At 28.7% G+C, this 26,505-nt stretch overlaps 1 protein-coding gene across 2 annotated transcripts in view; it reads right to left on the minus strand.

Annotated features, from left to right (window-relative positions):
- Positions 1-7,490: 7,490 nt before the first annotated feature.
- LOC148308529 (uncharacterized) overlaps positions 7,491-26,505 on the minus strand; it is a 42,841-nt gene continuing 23,826 nt past the window's right edge. For both annotated transcript variants that reach the window (XM_088261567.1, XM_088261568.1), the window contains exons 3-4: positions 21,180-21,281; positions 7,491-7,565 (exon numbers count right to left, since the gene is read on the minus strand). In XM_088261567.1, the coding sequence (XP_088117693.1) occupies positions 7,525-7,565; positions 21,180-21,281 (143 nt within the window). In that variant the 3' untranslated portion in view covers positions 7,491-7,524. The remainder of the gene's footprint in view (positions 7,566-21,179; positions 21,282-26,505) is intronic.

A 26,505-nucleotide genomic window follows, 5' to 3' on the forward strand; every position in this document is an offset into this window, starting at 1 on the left:
AAATTCGCTTTTGCTACTACTGACTGCTTTGATCAGCTGGCGCTCGCAACTTTTACATTTATAACGACGGTGACTACAATATATATCCAATCCCGATCATTCCTGTATATACAATTTTTTGCGATGGCTAATAATCGATCGATCTGAAAATACAGGGCCAAATTATAATTTGACGTGTAAAAAGAACGAAGATTAAATATAATAATGCTTTTGAAGTAATTGAGTATTGAAAAGCGATCCGTCATAAAGGATTTTTCATTCCTTGCTCCAAAAATATTTAATTTGCTGCCCGAAACCATTAAGATTTCCAGGAGTGATCAGGTCTTTAAGAACAGTGTCCGTCGATGGTTGCTTAACATTGGAAGGGACAAGGTAGAAAGTGAATTAATTAAAGTCCAGGTGTAATTATCACATTGAAAAACCTCAAACTTTAAATTATTTTTGTATCTCCTGTATGTTATGTTTATAATCTAATCATTAAAAAAAATATATATTAAAAATAAAAATATAAATTTTGTATTACCATGTTAGTATTCGGCTCAACACAGGCCATGCCTAAAGAGCCGTAATACGTATAATAAATGTGTATATGAAATGAATATGTATATTGAATGTGTCTATGTATTATGAAAAAAAAAATTAATAAATAAATAAATATAAATAAATTTATGTAGATTTACGTAGAGTTTGCATCACATGGTACTGATACTATTCTAAAATAAATAAAAAGTTAAGTATGTGTTAATGTTCGAATCTTTACTAAAATTAAAAAAAAATATATTTAAGTATGTACAACATTTTGAGTGTGTCCAAATATTTGTTAACAAATCTAGATTATTTCCAATTACAGGAATTATTTTCATATTATTTTTTGACATCTCATCAAAGATTAAGAAAAATATAATATTCTCCTGTAATTGTAATTATACTCCTGTAATTAGGAAATAATCTAGATTTTTTGAACAAGTATTTAGACACACTCAAAATGTTGTTAGTAAATTATCTGGTAATTATAAGCTTAAATAATAAAAATTAAAATGATATTTTCTGGCGATCTTATGTGTGTGATTATAATCCAGGATTCGGACCTCGCATACTAATAAAAGAGTTTCTGCTAATTAAAAAGCTTCTTTTCATCTCACCAATAGATGTCTCTAGTAAAGTTCTAGTGATTCCAGAATAATGTTTCAAAATTGGTTCATATATTTAGAACATCCAAGAATTTGAGTTGTCTGGTTGTCAATAATGGGTAGAATTGGTGAATGTTACACGTGTGTAAAGTGATCACTCAAACCAGCCTATGACGGTCGTCAGCCCCGTAAATGCCCAGACTTCTATATTCTTTTTCATCTTTGGTGAGAAGTCAAAAAATTATTTAAAAATATATATGTTTAAAAAGTATGAAAAGAAAAGTAACTAATGTTTTCTAATGTTCATATTCTGGGGTAATTAAATGTATTGCCTTTTAAGACCCAATGTACGATAAATCCCTACATAGTTTTCACCAAACCCAGATAAAATTTGACGTTATTTAATTTTTTTATTAAACACCGTTTTTGTATTAAAGAAAGGTCAAAGAGTAAAAAAATATATGTAAAAACATTTTTTCAATATGTATTCTAAAAAAAGTCAAATTCCAATAAAATATATATTTAACCCTTTGGACACCGCCCGATTTTTTTTTCTCCTTTGGACGCGTAAATCAACTATATTCCATGGCTTGTAAAAACCATGAACTAAAATAAAAAAATAAAAGGAATTTTATCGAATAATTTATTTTTATGAAAAATATTCATTTTTTCTAATCAACTTTTGTTTTTTGCTTAACGCGTTCAAAGGGTTAAATGAAATAAGTGTGAACAGACGTCCCGCGCTCAGCGGTCAGCGCGGCAACAACGCCATACTTTTTTCCATCATTAGACCTGATGATGTCGGTAACGATGAAACCTAGTCACTGATCAAATGAAATAAAAATTGAAAAAAACTACATACTTAGTTGTTGTTTTAATACATTAAATACTTGTGTTGTTGGACTATTATTCATGGTACCTAGATCTTACTTACAAGTAGGTATCATACATAATATGTATTTATTTACCTTGTAATATTTACATTTACCTATAATGGTATATCGACATGTTGTATGCCCGGAAAATGCTATTGAAGTTTCTCCGTCACATGATTACATCAGTTCCCGTTTGCTCGGATACCATATTGTATTTGCGGCCATGTTGGCAACTACAAAGTGTACAAAGTGATAGCAAATCACATTTGGGCCTATTGGAGTAAAAAATCCATCGGTTACAGCAAAAATACTAATACCTACCACCTTTATAGTGTTCTTTTGTCGGTAATGCAGTTGTAGGGAAATATGGCGTCCAAATATCAAGGGAAATACTTTTATACCTACCTAGAGTAAAAAGAAGAATGATTTTACGTAAGGGAGCTGCGTGGTGAAAAAATGTTGAATAGAATTCTATAAAATAACGCTGATTGGATTTTTGTAAAAGTGTAAAACAATATCTTTCCTCGAACTTAAAAAAAAATAAAAATAAAATATATATACTAGCAACGAATGCGTGGTGTGGGACAGTCTGGTTAAATAGAAAATAAATCAAATAGAAAGCACACATTTCTTAAAAGATAAATTTCACACTATTGCATGTTGGTGAGGTTATGAAAATATTTAAAATCTATGTAACAACGATGCAATCGAAACCATTGAAAAAATGCTATAAATGACGTGACTTACTGTTAAAACACAAGCCTGTTCAAATGGAACGTCGTACCAAAATTTCAAATCTATCTATGAAAACTTTTGAAGATTCAAGATTTTGAGCAAAAGAACATTTAAAGAGATTTATAAAAACACGCGTGTATTTAAATACAACGTTGTTTCAAAATTTCAAATCAATCGATGAATATTTTTAAGATATTTAAGATGTTGAACAAACGTACATTTACGTTTTTATTTTTATGGATAGATAAAATCAAGCGCGAATTTGAACGCGAAGTTGTCTTACTATTTGAAAGCAACAAATGAATAAATTTATGATATTTGAGAACTTCAGTAAGATTTTATTTTATTTTATTTATATATTGTTTCTATAGCATCTCAATATGATATTCACTCGTATTATTGTCTATAGGCATACAAAAAACTAACCAAAGAAACATTCTAGAAACAAATTTTAAATGACAATATTGGAGTCCCAAAGAATTAAATAATGGTTCTCACAATATGATCACAAGATATTTCCGTATTTTCTTAAAGATAGTACTTCCAGAGATATGAAACTGTCCAACGGTACAATCGCCTAAAGATACACCACTTGACCCATGGAAACATATTGCTCACTCCTTTCAAGAACGTCATAAATCAAAAAACTTGATTTTTCAGGAGAACGTTTTTAAAGTTTAAAAATACAATATAATGTATCAAAAACAAATATCAAGCCACTATTGAAGATTTTACTGTGCAACAGATCTTTTTAGGTAAAACCTGAAGGTTTTTTCTCTATTTGAAAAATATTTAGTAAATTAAAAAAAAATAATTAGACTTTTCTTCAAAATGCAAAAACAACACTTTCTGCCCTGTAGCGGGTAAATATTAAGTTTAAAATATGCCTCTTTTGCTGGCATATAGTACATTTTCTAGGCATTTCGAAAACATCCACAACTGAAAATTGACGATTTTTGATTTATGACGTTCTTGAAAGGAGTGAGCGATATGTGAATCCCACATTGTGTCCACAGATGAATATTTGTTTGTTTTTATTTTTTTTCTACATAATAAGTATACATTTATTTAAAGAACAATTATACAACACAAAAAAATTGCCACCCACCAAGTAACCTTGTGTGTCTTGTCGGTGGAGTTCTTTTAAGAAACATTTTTTATTGTTTTTTTTATCCATTTTAACCTGATATACACACAAAAAAGAAAGGGAAAACTAAGAATATAAACTTTTTTACAATTTTCATAGAATTAACTCTCGATCATTTATTCATTCCTTTATTTTGCCTTCACAAGTTCTATGCAGTCATTAAAAAGTTCCAATCAAGTATTAGGTTTCAGGTCGGAATACAGATAACAATAGCATCGTAGATATATTTCCCCAGGTTCAATCAAGTTCAATGTTGTTTTTAACATGGCACAGTCATAGACATCTAGCGACAGTTTACCCAATATTCTTAGATGTATCCAAGACGCACACCTTTTTGCTGTTATTTTGTTTTTAAACCCTATAAACCTACACAATCAACTATTTTTTAAATTAATCTTGTTAAAAATATTATTTTACATATAATGCTCATTTCTGATATAAGTTTAAAATATACGTGTAAAAATTGTAATTACATATTTAATATAATACTGATGATTTAAAGAAATAATGTAAGGCATAAGGATAATGTATTATCTATTGTCTATGTTCCCGGTGATGAGAAATTAAAAAAAAGATATATACACAAATAAATAAAAATAAGAAACAGCTCCTACTCCCCGTTCAACCTTCAACATCCCAAGGACCCTATTATAAAATTTAGAATTAGCTTTACATGAGATATCTGAAAAGGATGAGGAATTCATCAAAACACGTGTCACAATAGATTTTAATAAATAGTGGTATTTACTAAGTAAAACTTAAATTTGACATAAGGATTATGGATGACAAGTGGTCAGGTTAGGAGTCGTAACAATCGGCGGGTATGTATAAGGAGATGCATGAACGTGGAAGAGGCGAAGAATGTTTGCAAAGACAGAGTGGTGTGGCGTTCTATTCTCTCTGCCTACCTCGGCGGGGAAGCGGCGTGATGGTTAGTTAGTTAGTTAGTAAGATTATGGATAAATAAAGAAATGTGTAAGTATGTTAAATTTTGAAAAAAAATCAAAATCAAAATTCCATTTAAGACAACGATATTATTGAATTAAAAAAAATGATATTTATTATTGTTATTTTTTTAAATCAAATTAAATATAAAAAATTAAACCTGGTCTTTATCTTTCATGGTCACCTATTTTTAATTTCAAAGATTTCTCCAAAAGAGTCGATACTTTTTGTGAGGTCAGAGATCCAGAGGTAATAAGCAAATCAATTAAAAGCTGTTTTTTGGGTGATAAATAAAAATCTAGTATGGTTGGCATTAAAAAAATATTTATTTACAATAAAAATTATATACATATGCGTAATATTTTCTCTTAAAAATGATAACAAGTACAACGCTTGAATTGGAACTTGACTTCTTATCTTACAGTTCTAATATTATTTTAACAAATAAATTAATAAATAGCGTTTTATTTATTTACAATAATGAATTATAATTACAGTTTTATTATATATATATATAAATATATATATATAATATATATATATATATATATATATATATATATATATATATATATATATATATATATATATATATATATATATATATATATATATATATATATATATATGTGTTGACATATATGTTAACAGAGTTTTAGCTACAATAAATCCGTTAAATTGTCCAATCAATATCAAAACACTCATTTCAGCTATCGACTTTAATTTTTAAAATTTCAGTAATTCTTTCTAGTTTTATGTCTGGAAACTTTGACTTACAATTAAATTATTTAACCTAAAATACTAATGCTAATGGTAACGTTTTTTTTTACAAATCAATAATAATTCGTAAATAATTTTCTTAAACACAACAAATATTAATAATAATGAACACGTTTCAAAAAATTAATCAACAATTTTTAATAATGAAGCAGGGAAGGTACTCGAGTCATTGAAAAATATTTTATTTATTTTGCACTATTTTAACAATGGAAGTGATGGGAAATTTTCGTATTATTTATCTGTAATACAAATACATTAAAATTTGAAGAAAGAAAAATAAACAAATATTAATTTAACAAGGTATGAGACAGAATTTAAAAATAATAGTCTAATTATTCTATGAAAAAACTTTTTTGAATTGGAATAATCTTAAGCGAAATTAAGTGTGGTATTTGTTTTTTTTTTGCATTTTAATTGAATATTATGTTTTATATTTTTAAAATTCATATAAGTACATACTTTCAAAGTAGGTTAAAGGTTTTTTTTACATCCGACGCTGCAAAAAAAAAACAATATAAAAACATTTCTTTTTTGAATTTATTTTTTATAATGTGAATCACTATAAGGATATATTTCAGATTTCCAAATTTAAAAAATAAATATCACTTCAAAGACAAAAAAGATAATATAAACTGTATATTTGTAAATAAATTATTTATTCAGTGCATCAATATAATAATAGATATTTGAATAAAACGGTTTTAAACAATCCAATTATTAAATTAATTTACAATATATCATAAAAACTCCAAAACAAAGCTCTTATTTGAAAGTTTCGCTAGTATTTAATTAGTCTGAAACATTCATGATCATGTTGGTACCTACCTGCTAATGTGAAGTCATTTTTTAAATATTTCCACATTATTCATGAAGAATATATGTACATTTGAAAATACCTGCTAGATTTAATAATATATTTATTTCAATGATTTTATTTTCTTTTATATGAAATATTATTAATGTATTTATGTACAATATGAAAGTTTCTTGTAAAAAATGTTGAAAAAACATGTTTTTTATTTTTTAAATTGAATTCGTTTTTTTCAGAATTGAACAAGCATTTGCAAGTTTCAATGTGAAACTTTTCGAGGAATTTGTAATATGTGCGGCCTTATTGCAATCTAAGCTTTTACTTTTTTTCGACAGAGATCAAAATTCGCAAAAAAATGTTTTTCTTATGAAATAATTTTATGAACTATTTTTTTATGAATTTTTTTCAATAAACAATCTTACATGGCCCATTTTCAATTGGAAGAAAGTAATAAATTAATTAAATTTAGAGCAGGGTATGGTTGTACAATTTTTTAAAGGCTCACATTGAGTTATCGGTAAAGAACATGTTTCAAAAATTTGTTCTTAAGGCAAGATTTTGATGTTTTTCCACCAATAAAAGTTCTTATATTGATTGTTTTGACAGTCACATTGTGGATCTATTTTCAATTTAAATTTCAAATAGAGGTATTTGCCAAAAAGTGGTATTAAACCGGTGAAATACACTATTTTTTTACCATTTTCTTATAAGTAATGTACCATAACTTTTACTTTTTTATAAATAATTATACTTTTTTAATGATTAAATAATGTCTCTCTTAAATGTTTTCACAAATCATTAATAAAAACAGAAAGATACCATTTTTATAAGACTACATTTTAATACATTTTTTTAGTGTCGATTAGAGCTTAAATTTGAATAAGGATTTGATTTTTTTTTAAATACATTCATACATACTTTAAATGTTCTTTAACACGTAGTTTTTTAAAGTTTAATATTGTTCAAATGTTTATAGTGAAGGATTCAATCATTAATTTATAAGAGTTTTATGAACGAATCAAGATATATTATTGACTACCTATATAATTTACACGCTCAGTAATATGAATAATTTATTAGTGAACTAGGTGAAGAAGGTCCTTATTTGTAGTAGAACTGGTTGTGGTAGTATCTGAAGAAACCTGAAACAAACAAAAAAAAGTTTGTTAAATACAACAAGTCAATAAAATGATAACATAAAAAAAATTGAAATCGGGAAACGAAATTTGTGGAAATAGTCTGACGATTTAAATATGTGATTTGAGCATAATTTCTTGGTGGTTCTACGGTCAACATCGAAATTGCATAAGAAGAGATATTAAAAAATATTACAATATACATATATCCAAAAAATACAACAGGCTTGGATTGTTTCCATTTATAAATATAAAAAAAACACTTGTTAAAAACCACATTTTTGACCTTATGAATGTAAACACGACTAGTTTCGACAACTAAAGATGTTCTCATCAACAGGTGAAAATACAAACAGTTTGTATCAATAAACTCAGAAAGTAGTCTTAAACACATACGAAGTTCGAAAATGATACGGATTGCATCCAAACATGTTTCAAAATAGGTCTTAAGAAATAGTGGTATTAACCAAGTGAAATTTGAATTAAATTTTTACAACAATTTGAGTGTGTCCAAATACTGGATTCTCTCTAATTATAGGAGTTATTTTCATAATATTTTTGACATCTCATCAAAGATGAAGAAGAATATGGAAGTCTAAACGAGCCTATGACGGTCGTCAGCCCCGTAAATGCTCTGACTTCCATATTTTTCTTCATCCTTAATGAGATGTCAAAAATAATACAATTTTTTACAAATAAAGCTGCATAACTTTTTTAATGTTTACATAAATACGTATATTAAAATGTTTTTGGTAAATAGCCACAGGGCTTAGATCTACATAGATTGTATGGACATTTAGGGAAAGTACGTACATACATGTTATATATGTAAGTACTTGGACATAATTTGGCCTACTCTCCTCTATGTAAGACTGGGTGAATGAATAATTACTTGAATTCAGAGTACATAGCGTATGAGTACCTGGCGCCATCTGTTAGTGGGAGACGGGAACAGATTATTAATTTAGTTCTCCCGTCGCACGTGCGAGAGCTGTCCATCCGAAAAATGTGAGTACCCAACAAAGGGCAGTCGACCACTTAATTAGACGTTAGTATTGCAAATCTCACTACACCCCTGGGCTTGCGTACCGAATCAAACAGACGACGCAAAACAAACTTAATCCAAAAACTTTTTTAATTTTTTTTTATATATTTAAAATAGTTACAAGTGTTTTTTTGTATAATATAAGTAATTTTCTAGACATTTCTACATTACAATCTTAAAATTAATAACGCAGTTATTTTTGGTAAAAAGACTAAGCTTTTGTTCTTGGAGAGGGACTTACACTTATTATTTATTGTTTATGTTTGTATGTGACAAAGTTTATTTTTATATAAAATAAAATTCTTAGATTTAAAAAATATTTTAAAATAATGACAATTTACAGTGAACCTTTTTCGTGATAAATCACTGATTTTTTGTCATCTTATGCATAATTACAAATAACAAATAACAATAATGTGCCCTCACTAAGTTTTCCCATGCCAAATGCATATTTTACAATATTTACTTATAAATATGTTATTTAAGAAAATGAGTTATACATACAAATATAACATGGCCGAATGGTACAATCTATTCTAGATATATTCACTTCCACCGTTTATTTATAAATAGCTCTTTTATAATAAAACTTATAAATGTGTCTAATTGAACAACAACAAAAATTCACAATATTTGGAGTGTCGAAATATTTGTTAAAAAATATGGGTATCTCTCCAATTACGAACTATTTGTACTTTTAATCTCACCATCGAAAAGGATGAACATGATAGTCTGGGTATTAAAAGAGCTTTCGAGCTGTCATAGACTTAAAAAATAATTTGAGAACAATCTCGTATACATTTTATGAAGTTCTCTTCTAATTTTTAAACTACTTTCACTCTTGAATTTAACAAAGGTGTCTATTGAAACATAAATATAATTTCCGAAATTCGAGTAGTGTGATAGTCAATCACGAGCAGAATAGCGAATGGTACATGTGTAAAAAGTGATAATTACAACCAGCTTATGACAGGTCGTTAACAGCCCTGTTAACATCCAGATTTACATATGTATATTCTTCTTTATCTATGCTGAGATGTCAAAAAAAAATGTTTATCTATGATATGAAGTTTTTATAACAGAAGTCGATATTTTGGTCTCATATATTAAAACATGTAATTTTCAAATTGCATTTAACGTGTTCCTAAACAAGTTGCTCAAAACCAATGGACTAATAATGAGAAGATTTTAGCTTTTGAATCAAACAAGGAATCTGGAGATGGACAGGGCCCTTCTCATTGTTTGAATTAATAAGCGCACAGAAGGGTTTACTTGGGAACTTTCAGCGCGGTATGGGATTATGTTATTCAACTAAGGAGTGGTGGAGACGAGGACGAAGGAAATTGGAAACTAATAATTAGCACTACTTTGAAAATCTTATGATTTTTAATGGAAAAGTTAATTAAAAGATTAAACTTTTCTCAAACATAAAACAGTATGTTGTCGAATAAAGAAGATGCATATATTGCATATACATATAAACATTTATAATTAACATTGAAAATATCTAACGTTCCAAAAGAAATTTCATGCAAGAATACTTCAAAGTATACGAAAGGATCTCTACTAGTTAAATCGTGATTAATTTTGTGCGATAGGTCAAAACCTTAAAATTAAATTGAATAAAAGCTTTACATAATTATCTAAAACATCAAAAAGCTTTTACAGATTAGCCCTTTCCCATTTAACTAACAAATATTTCATTATATGTTGTCAACACGTTTGTGAACAAAAATGTGTGATTCGTGATTATTTTATTACTTTTTCTTCATCTTCTTAACCTTATCTGTACCAAGTGGTGCTCAGGGCACTGCATCGCATCGATGCTGTGATTTATTTAACAACTGCGTGATCATTACTGCATCCAGATACCAGTCCTAGGTAATATTAAATAAGTGTTGTAGTGAAGAATCACTCATATTAATTTTGACACCCATGGGATTCAAATCAGGGACTTCCAGCATGCCTACCAAATCCACTAACGATAAACGCTAAAAACCTATTATATAACAGTTGTGTTTTTCAATAAATGCGACTTATTTAATTACATGAAAATTATGTTGCTTGAACAAGTATTGGAAATATTCTTAAAACATTACTATCGGTGGCTATCTCTTCCACCCCCCTTCTTATTGAAACTCGAAGGGTTTGCTCTACCTGCATTGTTCTCATGGCCAATTTGTGCGTAGGTTTAAATTATACACCCTTGTCCGGCATGTTAGGGGATGGACAGGCGATCAGAGGGGGGATTATAATGGAGGGGTGGTCAGCGTACGTCAAACACCCTCTTCAACTCACTCATTAGTAAGATCAGTTCGACTAGAAAATTTATTTTATTCAAAACAATGTATGGACAATGTAACATCGGATGGAACTAACGAAGAGGTTCTCGAAGGTACAGATGGATGCATACCTAAGTTAATTAATAATAAGTCAATTAATAATTGAAAACGCTATGCCTTTATATCTATATAATATCGCTAATACTGGCAAAAAGATTTCAATCGAAATTCTTGTATAATATAAAGAAATTCATATTTTGAATGTAAACGAATCATTTTAAAAGTTTTCACCTCAAATCGGACGTTTTACAAACCAAATTGGTCGTTATACTGTATGTTACAAAAATTAAAAGTAAAGAATTAAAAAATTAATAATAGTAATTATGAGTACTTCGTTAAAACGTAACAAAAATTACGTTTTTAAGTTTTTTTGACTTAATCGAACCTAAAGTTCACAGGATGATGTATTGGAAGAACGTAACGTACCTACATTTTTATCGATAATTGCAGGAAGTAGAGATGATTTTTCCCGCGATTCATACTAATTAAAGACAGTTAATAATTATAATAAAAAATGTTTTTTTTTTATACACGCTAATGTCAAGGCTACCAGCTTAGAGTGAAAGAGTCCGGGCAGCTTTTCTCGTTTCATAACGAGTACTTATATGCAATATGTGGGCACCGCAAGAAGTATGCGCGTTATGTAGAAAGCATAATCTACGCACCATACCAGTTCAATCCAGGGAAAAATCACTTATAAATGTGACTAGCGAGAAGTTAAGCGTTTGTTTATAGGGTTATTTATGAAAGTGTTTATATGAACTTATTGGGTATTAATTATGGCCGCCCATCCCAATTACAGGCAAATTACGATCACTAGGGCAAAACCATCAATGTAGACATTCATAACTGTACTGGGCAATATGGTTTACGGATACACCATGTTTACAAAGACACTTAACTTTAAGTCCTAAGTACATACATGTATTTATTTTTAAATTAATTCCCTTTAAAAAGCTTACATAAAAATGTAGCATACGTTTTTTCCCTGCATTAATTTATACTTCAGCAATTATGATCTTTTTCTTACTCTTATCTTCACCCAATGGTGCATAAGGCAATGCATCTCATCGATCGAGTGTTATTTAGATACGTTAATTACGTGAAGTCAAGGTGATCAGTCCCTCGCATCAGGTAATATACATCGTCCAGGTTAATATTTAATAAGTATGAGAGTTGAAAATCTTAGAATAGAATCGAAAGATAAACGCCTTCACAATGTGAAAGCAGACAAAACATCCTCATTAAAAAATCATTGCTTATATAAGAATAATTAAATTTAAACTTTATTTAGACCCATATAAATGGAAGCATCTGTAGCTTCTGAAACTAGTCGTCAAAGTAAATATGATTTAAGTATTAAAAAACAAGTCTTCTCATTTACAATTTCATCATGTCTTACCACAAAATGAATGCCGAAAAAATAAATGAAATTAATTTTTATATATTTTATGTATTTAAAAAAGAAACTACCATTAATAATTTATTGTTCGAAAAGAATATCTTTTCTGTATTTAAATCCTGTAAACGAGCGTTGAACTGTTTTAAGGGATGGTTTACCCCCCCTTATCTTATAATCCCCCCTTACATCTTGAATGATCGAGGTCTTCAATTTCGCATCTTTAAGATTCTGGACCTTTATCACTTAACTCCTGACACTTCCAAACTATTTCCATCCTTCGCTAGCTGCCTTAATTCAATTTTACTGAATCAGGTTTTGGAAATCAACTGTCGTCATTCTATCCTGGCTTAACATAATTGAATAAAAATATTTTAAGCTACCATAATGTCAACAATAAAAACTAATATTATAATATGGTAATTTTCTCATTGGAAAAAATTAAGTGGGCTTTTATGAAGGATTTCAATATAATGGAGATGTTATAGTTAGTTCTGGAGGTCCCGGGTTCGATTCCCAGGGGAGGTTCATTTAAATATTAGTGATTTTTTCACTCTAATATTTATTAAATTATTACCCTGGACTGGTACCTGAAGCGGCGGGCTGATCACCTTTCCTTCGAGTTGACGATCAAGATAACAATGTGTTTATATAATGCAGTGCCCTATGCACCATTGGGGTGCGGATGAGGGTTTGAAAATTAAATTGAATTGTTATAATGAATTTGTAATAATGCTGTAAAACTGAAACAAAGTGTATTTATAAAAATCGATATTTATATAATGATTATCAACAAAAGAAGGGAATTAAATTAAAGATGCCAGCTTTCCATTTGAGCATCAACGCAACCTCAGTTTTTTATTAAATTCTGAACATCTTCATAAATTTTGATTTATTTTGTATTATTTGACTTTAAAAAAGAATTTGGATTTTTTTCGAATCAAATAAAACAAAATGAATCAAAAGTTACTTAGAAAGCGTTATTGAGAAATTAAGGGAATGTGGAAAAAAGGTATATACAGGGCTTACGACTCATCATTAAATGGTTTTAAGTTGTAATATAGAGATATCATTATCATCTTGATCATAACCCCTCCGTGGAGCTCAATCAAATATTTGGACACACTCAAAATATTTTTAGTTAAAAAAACAACAGTAAATATTTAATTATGAAGATGTTTACAAACATACAAAATACATCAAAGAGTTGGCTAAAAATGGATGAAAGTAAACAGAATATAGTCGAAATTCAATCTCTAACGAATGTGCGGCAAAACGATCTGTGATAGATGCCCGAATAGTGAAATAAAAAATAATGCAATTTGCAATTCTGTAGTAAACATTATCGATAAAATGAAGAAAGGTGTGTTGAGGTGGTTTGGACGTGTGGAACGTATGAGTGAGAAAAACACAGTAAAACAAATATATGAGGGAAATATAATTTGTAAATAGGAAAGAAAAATCAATTGAATTATCAGGTAAATTAATTTATATAAAGATATGCATGCAAAATTTTTGTATGGAATTATTTCTCCGAACGTTTTATATTCCACTCACATGAGTACCTAGATGCATCATGTTTGCAGCGTATATGATACGTCAACGGTTTCTATGTCTACATTTTAGAATTTCAACCCCTAACGTTTCAAAAAATATGAATTCGCCACCCCTTTCAACGCCCCTGTTAGCCCACGTGTCACGATTGTGACATGCTTTCCGCCGAATCGGCACTTTGCTTTTTGTCACAGATATTCAAATCTTCTTAATGCGAATACGATTCATTGGCGGGCTTTTTGTGACCGCATCATATTTCATCCATTAGTCGAATCTGCTCGCCTGTACTGTACTCCGGGTAGATTCGAAAGCTAATCAGTACTTTCAGATATATTTCATGTACAAAAGGGTTGAGCTTTACGGTGTAAGCTCAATTAGACAAATGGCGTTGGTTAATTTGGATGAGTGTATTTAGAAATTGGCAAAATGTACCTACTTATTTGTATTTTGTTTATGTCCTGAATGATGTTTTATGTTATGTTATAAATGTATTATATTATATATTTTCGTCTTCGTGGTGTAATGGTCAGTACGCTTAGCTACTGTACTGGAGGTCCCGGGTTCAATTCCCAGCGGGTGGGGTATAAATAAAAATAAGTGATTTTATACTCTAAAATTTATTTAATATTACTCTGGATTGGTCCCTGAAGCGCAGGAGTGATTGACCGTTGGGTGCGGATAAGGGTTAGAAGAGGAAGATTAGATTTATCTGCTTCTTATTTGTTGCAACGATACATGTCAATACGACATAAATATGACTTCATTGTAACTCTCAAAATAAAGCCCACAAGCAATCTTGGGGTTTGTCTTCGATAACGTAGAAAACTGCATTTATATAATAACTTTCTGTAACTTTGTACGGTAGTTTAGATACTTGCTTAAATATTTACGTTTATTTTACCTGTATTTTTTATATAAGTATGTTTATAGCATAATACATAGATCATATAGCGAATATTCTTGGGAAACTATTAAATCAGTAAACGAATGTAAGCCCGTGAGTAATTTCGAGTTATATCAACAACCAATCATTTTATTTTAATGACTATATGAAATAAAGTCGTTATGTTGTAGGTAAACATCAAAAATATAAAAAAATCAGTTTCTCTTGAACGCACCGAGAAATATGTAATGTGCAATGTCAACATGTAGGTACGTAAGCCCTAGATTTATAACATGAAGCGTAATTGGAATTTTGTTACATAAAATTTAATCGACACTCAAAAACATACTCGTACCTATATATGAGATGATCTGATATTTAGACACTGTAATTTAACTTTCATATCCATTACTGCTGATTTATCTTAAGTATTACCTAGTATGTTATAATTTGGGTCGTCATGTAAGAGTAAAACAAACTTTCTGATACATAAATGTTATTACTTTTTGAAGATGTATTAACCGTACTGTTTTAACCTATCAAATTAATTGCATTTATTGATTCGCTAATCAGTTTGTGGTTATATATATATATATATATATATATATATATATATATATATATATATATATATATATATATATATATATATATATATATATATATATATATATATATATCCCTTTTTAATTGAATTTTTACTCGGTGTTTCAAAATGACGTGGAATGCATCGAAATACGTGTCACAAAAGATTTTAAGAAAAAGTGGTGTAGCAAGTGAAATTTAAAATATCAAATAGATGTTAGATATTCATTCAAACAATAATTATTAGCCTACCCTATAGTAATTATTTTTAAAAAATGTTATAAACCACATAATGAGTTTCATTTTAATATACACGACAAGTTTCGAAAACTAACAGATGTTTTCATCTATAAGTGAAAATTAAAACTAACGAGCAAAATTTTTAAAAACAAAACTTATTAAGTGGTTTATTACAAGTGAAAAACAATCAACGTCATTCCACAAAGTCAATGATGAATCAATAAATAATAACTCTTTTTTTATGTAATTTCTCCTTAAGAATTTAGGGGTCGTAAGGACTTTGAGATATTTTTTTTGACTTCAAGATATAATTTTTCCAGGTATCTAGTGCCATACCACAAATATACGCGATTGTATAGAGAGATGAACACTGATAAACCTGTACCGATTGACGCTGTTTCAGTACAACGTGGTACTATTGGTATTCCTTATAATTACACGGACCTAGTATTCGTATTTCCTAAAATTGGGAATTATGAGCCTCCGTAGTGTTATGGTTAGCGTGTTTAGTTACCAGGCTGGTGGGCCCAGATTCGATTATATTTAAATCATAAAAAATGTTTACCCAGCTAAATATCGGTAAAGGTAGATAAAAACCTTTCCTGCATAGTAATACAATATGTTGTATGTGAAGTTATCTGCGAAATTTAATAAACTGGAGAGGTATTCACATTCCTCATATCCAAAAGGATGAGTAATTCCAATTGAAATCTCATTCAATATCAAACTGACCCATTGAGTAAAAACAGAGGGGGAACATAATCAAACAATATCTACGCATTTTTGTGTTTATTGATTGTAAATATTTTCAACGTTTGTATGTGTCCATAAACATAGCTTGCATTGAGAAAAACATATTTTTTACATTATATTTGCAATTTCAACATACATAGATGAAGAAGAATATGCAAGTATGGGCATTATAAGGGCTTACAACCGTCATACGCTGGTTCAAGCGATCACTTTACACGTGTAACATTCACCCATGATTGATTCTACCCATGATTGACAACCATACTACTCAAATTCTTGGAAATTATATATATATATTTATATATATATATATATATATATATATATATATATATATATATATATATATATATATATATATATATATATATATATATATATATATATATATATATATATATATATATATATATATATATATATATATATATATATATATATATATATATATATATATATATATATATATATATATATATATATATATATATATAATCCAATTTTGAAACATTGTATAAGAAGCCATGATCAATGTTAAGTATTCACTGCATTGCTATTAAATTCAACAGATATCGCTGCCATCGAAGTTTTGAAACATTGAACGAGAAAAGCTGTAATTTTCACTAGTGACATCTATTTTTATTTATTTTTTTTTTTTTTTACAAAAATACATTTTTGAAATACAAAATAGGTAAATATACAGAACATCTTATATATAACGTTTCCACCTCTCTAATAAAGTAGATACTTGTGTTTAAAGAGGGAGTTCGTTTCACATTTATTTTTATTTTTACTGGTGAGACAAAGATGTTTTTATTTTACTGAGCAAAAACTTTTATATTTGAGATGTCAAAATAAAATATGATAAATAAACCCTTTAATTGGAGATAATTCAGATTTGTGAACAATTATTTGGACATACTCAAAATGTTGTTAATAAATAATCTGATGAAATTAAAAGCTAAAATAATAAAAATGAAAAGGAAATTTACTGGCGTTTTACATGTACGTGATTATAATCCAGGATTCGGACCCCACATACAAATATAAGTTTTTGCTCAATAAAAAAACTTCTTTGTCTTACCAATAGATGTCACTAGTGGAAATTCTAGTGACTCGTGTACAATGTTTTAAAACCTTGATGGCAGCGATATCTGTTTAATTTAATAGCAATGCAGAGAATACTTAACATTGATCATGGCTGACAGAGTGCTTCTTGACACTACTGTTTATCAGCATTTACTCTCATTTTGTATTCCTATTTAGATAGAATAATCAGTTTGAGTATATGATGAGATTTATGGACGTAGAACAAGAGAAACATGGCAAAGGAGTTTTGCGAACTATCCTCTCTGCCTACCTCTATGGAGAAGCAGCGTAATGGTTAGTGAGTTAGTTTGTTATTACATACATTGTTATTGATTATTTATTTTAGAAAATATATTACAAAAATTATTGTGTGTGCAAAAATATGTTACATGTTTTTAACTAATATTACATTTTTGTTAAAAATTTTCGTAAGGCTTATTTGGCACTTAATGAGCACTTAACAAAAATAATACAACAATTAGTAGAATAAACAGAAAGAGAAATACTCAAAGACATTCCATGCATTAAATCTAGTAAGAAGACTAACAAACCATAAAGTGTTTGAAGAAAGTGCGAGTTTAGAAATTCGTAGCGATAAAATTAACTATGAATTAGTCTGGCAGCCACATTGTATAATATATTGTATTTACAAAAGGTGTAAGATTCTTATTTAGAACTAACTAAACCCTGCTACGGGCTTCTATGGTTAAATCTGCTCAATTTGAAAAAAAATCAAATAGAAAGCACGCATTTTAAATATGTTCAATTTCATAATGATTTTGGGGATATAATATTTCAGCAGCTATCAAGAAGCATGCTGTATACCATAAGTATTTTTAATATTGGATATTTTTATGTTACGTTTAATAGATGGCACTGCCATTGAGGTAAATAATGCGTAGCCGGGTGCAGCTAGTAATGAATAAAACCATGTTCTATGTACATACAATTTATTTTTAATTAAAGTTTTACATACTTCGTAAATACAACTATTTTTTAACATCTACTGTGACACGTATTTCAGTGTCATGAAACACGTGTCACAGTAGATGTTAAGAAAAAGAGGTATTTAATAAGTAAAACTTAAATTAAAAATCAATAGATTTTACCACACAGTGACTGCCGAATCGTTTAATAAAATTATATACAATTTATTATATGATAAAACAACGAATTTATAGTTTTCTACGTTTTTTACGTGGAAAAAAAACTGTTAAGTTGTTGTTTTACTATACTAAATGCAGTTCTAGAAAAAATGTTTTTTCTTTAAAGTTTAAATCTTAAGTACAATTTAGTATTCATATTTTTATCTGCATTTAATTTGTTACATTGCAATTTTTTGCATAATAAATAACCTTTGCAAAATTTCGATATGAGAACTCTTTACTAAAATAATATATTACTAAAATAATATTTACTAAAATAATATCTCTTTACTAAAATAATAGTATGAATATAAGGTAGTGTGCGCTGAGATAGGTATGTGTCTTAAATATAGCAATTTTGGTTTATAATTTTCAGTAGGTATATTAACATATTCAATGAAGCACCTTTGAGGTAGTATTTTACGAAAATGGCGGCATATAAAGTATCCAAAGTTATTATCGTCAAAATTGCGTTTCAGATATTACGAAATACGATATATTTTAATATAAACCATGTCAACATCACTGGTAACAATTCAGTGTATAGAAGCGTAGAATTTTGATTATATTATTTGTCCTTTGTAATTCTGGAGTAGCGTTGCCAAGATACCGGCCGAAAGCACCCAGATTCATTTTTATTTGATTAGCGGAATGGACCACCCCACACGTCACATTTTATAACATAATAGGGCGGGCTCATCATATCAGGTATAAAATGGGGTCCATTTTACTTTGTAAAGAGTACTTCTATTAGATTCGCCCATATATGGGACGGGATATTGTTTGTATTCCAAAACAAATCTAATAAAACACGGGAGGGAGGGTGGTTTTAGGGCTTGGGGTTTTACTTTATTTCAATAACAATTTACTTAACCTAATTACATCTGCCGTTTTGTTTTGCATATATTTGTATTTTTCTTGGTTCGTTACTCACATTTTGTCAGTTTATTTGTGTTAGTGCAGTAAACATGTTCATTAAAAGATATCTAAAACTTCAGAAATGAACTACTTAATCAATTTAATATGGTTATTTATATTTTCAGCAATTTATCAAAAGTTCACTAGTAATATAATTAAAATAATACAGATAAACCTGTAAATAGTGTGCTTTGACATTTTTTGTTGTAAAACAGTACATTGATGACCTTCAAGAAACGCCAAAAATATAACAATATATCCTATCAACCCTATCTGTTCAACATATACTTTTCTCGTCCCACTACCTCTTCCCTTTCAACTTCTTACCTGATCCTGCTTCCTTTGCCTTCCTTATTATCACCAATTTATTCATAAATATACAATATTGTAGTTATTTGATCATTCACATTGCAATTTGTGTTTTTTCATCGTCGTTTTCAAGTACTTCAAACAACTGCATGAGGTTCCATCTTTAACCAGTATCACTAGTGCGCTTCAAGTTGGTTAGATGATATTTCCTCTTGGCGACATGCCCGTCAAAGAACAAAGTACAAAATGTTTAATAATAATAAATAACTATTTTCAATAATCGGGTATTGTATTTCTTCATCTTTTCCGTTTTGTTTGCGTTTTCTTGTCTTTGTGTATGTTTTAAACAAGTTGACTCTTTTAAAATGTATGATTTATTTTTAGTAATTGATTGTTTGTGTTTATCATACAGAATTTATAAGTTTTTAGTACATTTTGTTACGAAAATTTGCGGAAGAATGTGATGAATATGACTTCTATCTTAATGGTTTTTCATATTCTTATCATTCTGATGATTACTCCTGGAAGTAAGGGTGAAACTCCGAAGTTATGTAAAATGTGTATCAAAAAATGTTTCCGTATTTCATTGTATATGGCCAACTTCCTCAAGTACTATTTTCCCAGTCATTTTGATATTTGCTTTGATGTGTTTTTCAGAATATGAATGAATTATCAATCATTTTGTGTAATCTCCTTCGAATTATAAGTCGCTTTCTCCTGCACCACTTTCGGAAGAAATAAACAGTTTATTTTATTGTATCATTTATTTAATTACATCGTTTACTTAAATCTAAAACATGACTCGTTTATTCTCAAAGATATAAATTAAAAAATGACTGATTCATAAGTAAACCTAACATCCATACAACGAGAACAATTCCCATTGCAGAAAAAGCTGCATATGCATCAAGAAAAACAAAATAAATTAAAGCATTTATAAAATGCCGAAAACTGAAAATGTCGGGACATTCGCCAAAGAAAAAAACAATAATTCAATCTACGAGCACTCAGGGTACTGAAATCTAATGAGTAAAAAAGAGATAGATAAAATTTTATTATAATTTTCTTTGCTGTTAGACTTTGTTGACTTTACTCGGGTTTTGATGCAATAATTTTCAATATACAGTTCGATACACAATTTCGCTAACACAATTATTCCTCAATCAGGTACAATGGCAGACATTTAAACAAAGTCGCCTTTTTGTGATCTAATAAGGGAGGGTTATTATATTTACACAATTAAGTTAGGCTTAATACTATAGGGTGTGTGATCAAGTAGGAGACTATTTTAAAGGAAATAAATACACGGTTTGAAGGAAGGATTATTTTTCTATTATTTTCATCTACTTAGTTTTTACCTTGCGCGCTTGGGGGTACAAATCCGTACCCTGAAGCACCAACTATTACTCCACTGCTCTCGGCTGGGTTGCCGGGGGGAGAGGGGGGGAACACGACTGGTCCTAGAAATAAGAGAATCATTCATTAATAATAATATTTTTTTAAAAAATAATAAAATAAACGAAATGAGGATTCTAAGGGCAATCAGGCAAGATTCTACGAGACAAAATAAGAAACACCAGGATAAGGGAGATATGCGGGATCGAATATGTCGTTAGGTCGAATTGGGGAAGTCAATGAAGGAGACAATGGTATACGCAAGTAAGGAGAATGAAACCATCCAGACTCCCCACATTGCACTGTATGGCCAACCCCAAAGTAGACGACCAAAGCGATGGATCGACAGCTAAGAATCGACCTCGCATGAGGCTACTCCCTCTTAAAAAACAGGCCACAAGGCCTACACCAAGAAGAAGAGAGAGTGAGAGAAAATAAATTAAATGCCTTTTAAACAAGTTAATTTAAAAAAATATAAATCACAAAGAAAAAAAACTGTTATGACATTAATTAAGTATGAACAATAAATATTGGGTGTAAATCTCTCTCTAAGAGCTCAGTCTCACTTTTAGTATTATAAAATAATTAATTACGCATTTATGACCAATAAGCAAAGTTATACTATTAATTTTCAAACCACATGTGGAAAATTACATTTTATGATTTAAAACTCAAAATCGTGGTTATCATATCAAAATTTGTATCAAATTACTAAGATATTCTCTACAATGTTAAAATTAACACGTTTGAATAGGAGTTCTACTTCTTGATCACTACTCGTAGATAATAATACAAAATATTACATGTACCGGATTTGAAATCCGGTATTGAAATATTTCATTCGTCATAAGTTAAATTATAAAGCTTTAAGTTCCGTATCCTGGACTTAAAATTTGATCTACCTACCTATAAATTCTACAAATACCGTCAATCGGTTTTAAACACACATGATTTTAATTTTGAGTCGTTTTTTGTTTTGTCTTTGTTTCTTTTTTTATCATATTTTTTATACATGTATTTAATTGCAATTTAATTGTACTGTAGTTTAATTGCCTGTTTTATTTTTTACCGTAGGCAAATAAAAAAATAAAAAATAAACAAGTATTGTTATGGTTGATACATTTATGTAACTTGTTGTAGACATTATTGACAATTAATTTCGTGGGGCAAAAAATGCAAGGTTAAAAGCCTTTTGAAATCAAAGACTCTCAAATAAATACATGATGAATAAAATCAATTTTATTATTCAAAATATAATTTTCAAACATTTAACGATAACTTTTTACATATTATATTGTCAACAGTAACTGAAAGTTTACTTTCTAAATTAAAAATTTATTTGATGTTTCTTGAAATCATTTAGCATCATTATCACAATGATGCTGAGTGTATCGAAACACGTATCATAATAATTTTCAAGAAAAAGTGGTATTAACCAAGTAAAATTTCAATTGAAAATAAATAATAAACTGAATGCCGAATCAATTAATGAAATTATTTCATTTACTTCAATGCCTTAATTCATAATGGTAAATCTATTATTTTAATTTATACATTAACAGTCAATTAATTTTTAGAGTACATGAATTTGCCATTACTCATATGTATTTTAAAATTATTTATTATATTGTAATTTATATTACATCAACATACTCATATTAAGATTATTTTTATTACGAATGTATAAACTGTTTCTAGAAATAAAGATAAAACTACTTGTATACAGTCAAGTACAAATTAAAATATATATTTATTTCTCTATTGGCAAAATGTATTTGTATTGTATACTTTCAATATTTTGAGAACCATTAAACATGAACACAAAAAGTCGTTACAATGACCGGACTTAGATCACCTGTATTTTTCTTTAAATTTTTCTTTCAATATAATTACACTTAGTTATATGAGTAATGTGTATCAAGGAAAAACGTTCACTTCCTTGATTCAGCAGTGAAATGACTATAATTTACATCAAATAAAAACTTTTTTTAAACTTTTAATGTACTAACAAAAAAAACATTGATAAAACAGGATATCTGATTTATCATGCGTACACCATTTTTTTATATGCTAATTTTTTTATGAAAAAAAAATAATATGGGGCGTACTTATAAGTATATGAAAGATTGCTTTGTCGCTTGAACAGTGATTGTGAACAAAACCATTATTGTTTTTTTTTCTCTGTATTTTATAATGTGACAGATATTTAAATATAAAAAATACATGTTCTTTACTATGATGAAGGGATGAATACCTGAAGCACGAATATAACATTCCTTCTATACAATAAAATGCCTTATGCACCATTGAGTGCGAATAAAGGCTAAAGAGATGTATGTAAGATATTTATAATAACGTTTACAGACTTTTTTGTATCGTTTTTGTCCCAAAGTCTTCAAATGGATTAATTAAAATAAAGTAGAACAAACTCCTTACACAGAAAACATATCGTGTTTAATTCAGATTTGTAATATAAGCTAGCATTACGCAAATATGTCAAATAAATTGATTATCGGCTTATATTGTCAGAGAATTAATTGTATAATAAATATCGGCTACTCTTATTTGTACAAATAATCGAATTTATTTACTTTGCTGCATACATATTATTAATTATTCCGAAGGGAACTTATTACTGCGAGCTTTTCACTAGACTCGGCATAGTTTGTATGCTAATTATCGCCTTGGAAGGATGTCGTACTTAAGTTCACAATTATTTCAAAGATATTTCACCTTGTGTCTAATATTAGTTAAGTGCGTACGAAGCGAAATAGGTTAGGTTTACTCGGTTATAATAATTAATGTCAAGCAGTACGAAACAACGCCGTTTTATGTTTATTAAAATCGATTCGATGTCATTCTGATAATGTTATACGTGTTATTTAACATCGAGTTTTAATATTCCTGCGCGCTAATGCAAGGGTGGCCAAAGCGCCGAATGCAGTAGACTGCCTGCCATCTGATTCATAGAGCTGTTCATAAATGGACTTGGTATTGACAATAGAGGTGGGTAGATCTAAAATATTTTTATATTTTTTTGAGCATACCGTAATTTTAACGTTAAAAAATTGATACATCGTTGCATTCTAATAATGCGCTTGTGTTAATATATCTATGTTAATAAAAAATAATGTACTTTTGTTCAAAATCTTAATCTCCTAAAGTTATTCACCAATTGCCTTAAAATTGGGACAAATCTTTGCATTTTAATAAATGCTTGCTTTATTACATTTTTAACAGGTTAAATTATGTTTTTAATTTATGGATTTGGCGTTTAATTAGCAGTACTCCATTTTGATTTATGTATGAAATGTTAAATCAAACACTGATTTTTGAGTGTACTAAGTTTACCACAGTGGCAGCGCCATCTGCTAAATGTTATAGCAACATGCTCAATACTTTACATTGATCATGGTAGATGGCGTGCTTCTTGACAGCTGTTTGATTGCAATGTTGTTTCATAGATTTTTTTTATATTTTCATTACTTTACAAGCATTGTGAAATCAACCATATTTCAAAAGCATGTCTTCTTTTTTCTTTCGATTTAAATTCCATTTAAAAAGACTAAGCCAAAGCAAAGCGTAGCCGGGTACAGTTTTTTAAAACTAAGAAAATAAAGTATTTTGTTTCATTTAAAAACTAATCGCTTTATTGATTCAAATAATTATTTTTACTTTTTGAAATAGCTTAAAATTAACTAGGTTTATGTCTTGCCTGCGTTTATTTCACAATCTTTAAACTTATTCTAGGCATTTACACATGCAATAGTGGTAGACAGCGCCCTATAAATTGAAAAACTGGTCGCAAAGGTTTGGTCACCCTGCACTAATAGGTCAGTAACTAAAAGAGTGACCTTTCTATGAGTAAGGTGTTTACCTTAATATTATTACATTTATTAATATATAGCAGTATTGCTCTACTAATATGAGCAACATCGTGACAAGAAAGTTGTGCCTTACGTAGAACTGACAAAGGAAAAAAATATAACAAAAAATTCAAATATGCTTATTTTAATTTTTTGTTATATATTTGTATTCATGTTATTATTATGATATTTTTTGGCATGAACTGTACGCCAATATTTTTCTCCATTTTATTATTATAATTTACTAACCGAATTATTTTTGTCTTCGTGATTATCTGTTAAAATATTTTATGGATTTTTCAACGGAAAATCAATATATCATTTTTATTTCTCTTACATATTTTACAAATATATTTCTCTGGTTAAATAAATAATTAATAAATATGTAACTAAAAATTCGCGTTTTTAATATATGTATATTTTTATTTTGAAAATAAATCATAATTGTAAATTTGCATAGTTAGAATTTTTTAGAATTAAAATTTCTCTCTAACAAATCTAGTTAATACGTCAAGAGGTATGTAACACGTGAAAATAAGAGGTAATGACAGCTACCCAAAGTATGCAATCATATCTAGTTATGCTTCAATATTATTTAATAATACCAGATGCCAACCTTCGTATTCACTAAGATCAAGTATGAACTGTGATAATTCTACGCTTGCTTGAAGAAATCACTGCTGACCACGTAATTATTATGTGAAGGTCGTTATATTGTTATTATTACGTGTTTAAATGGGCGTGGGCCTGTGATACCACCCTATATACATACTAGTATATTTGTAAGTATAATATTTGAGTATCTGACGCACCTCTTTTTCAATGAATTAAGTGGTTTATTCAATGAATTATCGCGATTTCTTATCAAATTAAAAACGTTAAACTACAATAGATCAACAGTGATGGAGATGTGCGTTAAGTACCTGTTTTGCATATACCATAGAATGATACAAGGTACTCAAAGAATGCTCCAAATAAAAAGCCAATAAGTAGGATTATTGATATAAAAAGAATTAAGAAATAATTAATAATTTATTGAAAAGTAAGAAATAATCGTAAAAAAGTGTGATTAAAAGGATGCATTTGCAGGATTTTTAAACGAAAAAAAGTAGAAAAGTTCGATCGATTAGCTTAAAGAGTAGAGACACCATTGTCAATGGCTTTTGCTATTATCGTATGTTTTTGTGCATTTTTCAGACGTTTATTTCATTCAATTAACATTTAATTTACTATAAAAATTATGCATTCTCCACTGAAACAGAGATTGTAATAGAATATAACTAATTTTTAACTCTTATTTTTATTGTCATTGCGAAATAATAAAATTGTTATTGATCGTGGATACTTCTTGACGTATAACAAAATTAGTCATCTAATATGTAATTAACTTGTATTTTTTATATTTTAACTTATAAAACATATT

The sequence above is a fragment of the Brachycentrus maculatus genome, unplaced genomic scaffold (assembly GCF_059751285.1).
Source record: "Brachycentrus maculatus isolate JH-2025_06_01 unplaced genomic scaffold, ASM5975128v1 h1tg000158l, whole genome shotgun sequence".
Classification (NCBI taxonomy): Eukaryota; Metazoa; Arthropoda; class Insecta; order Trichoptera; family Brachycentridae; genus Brachycentrus; species Brachycentrus maculatus.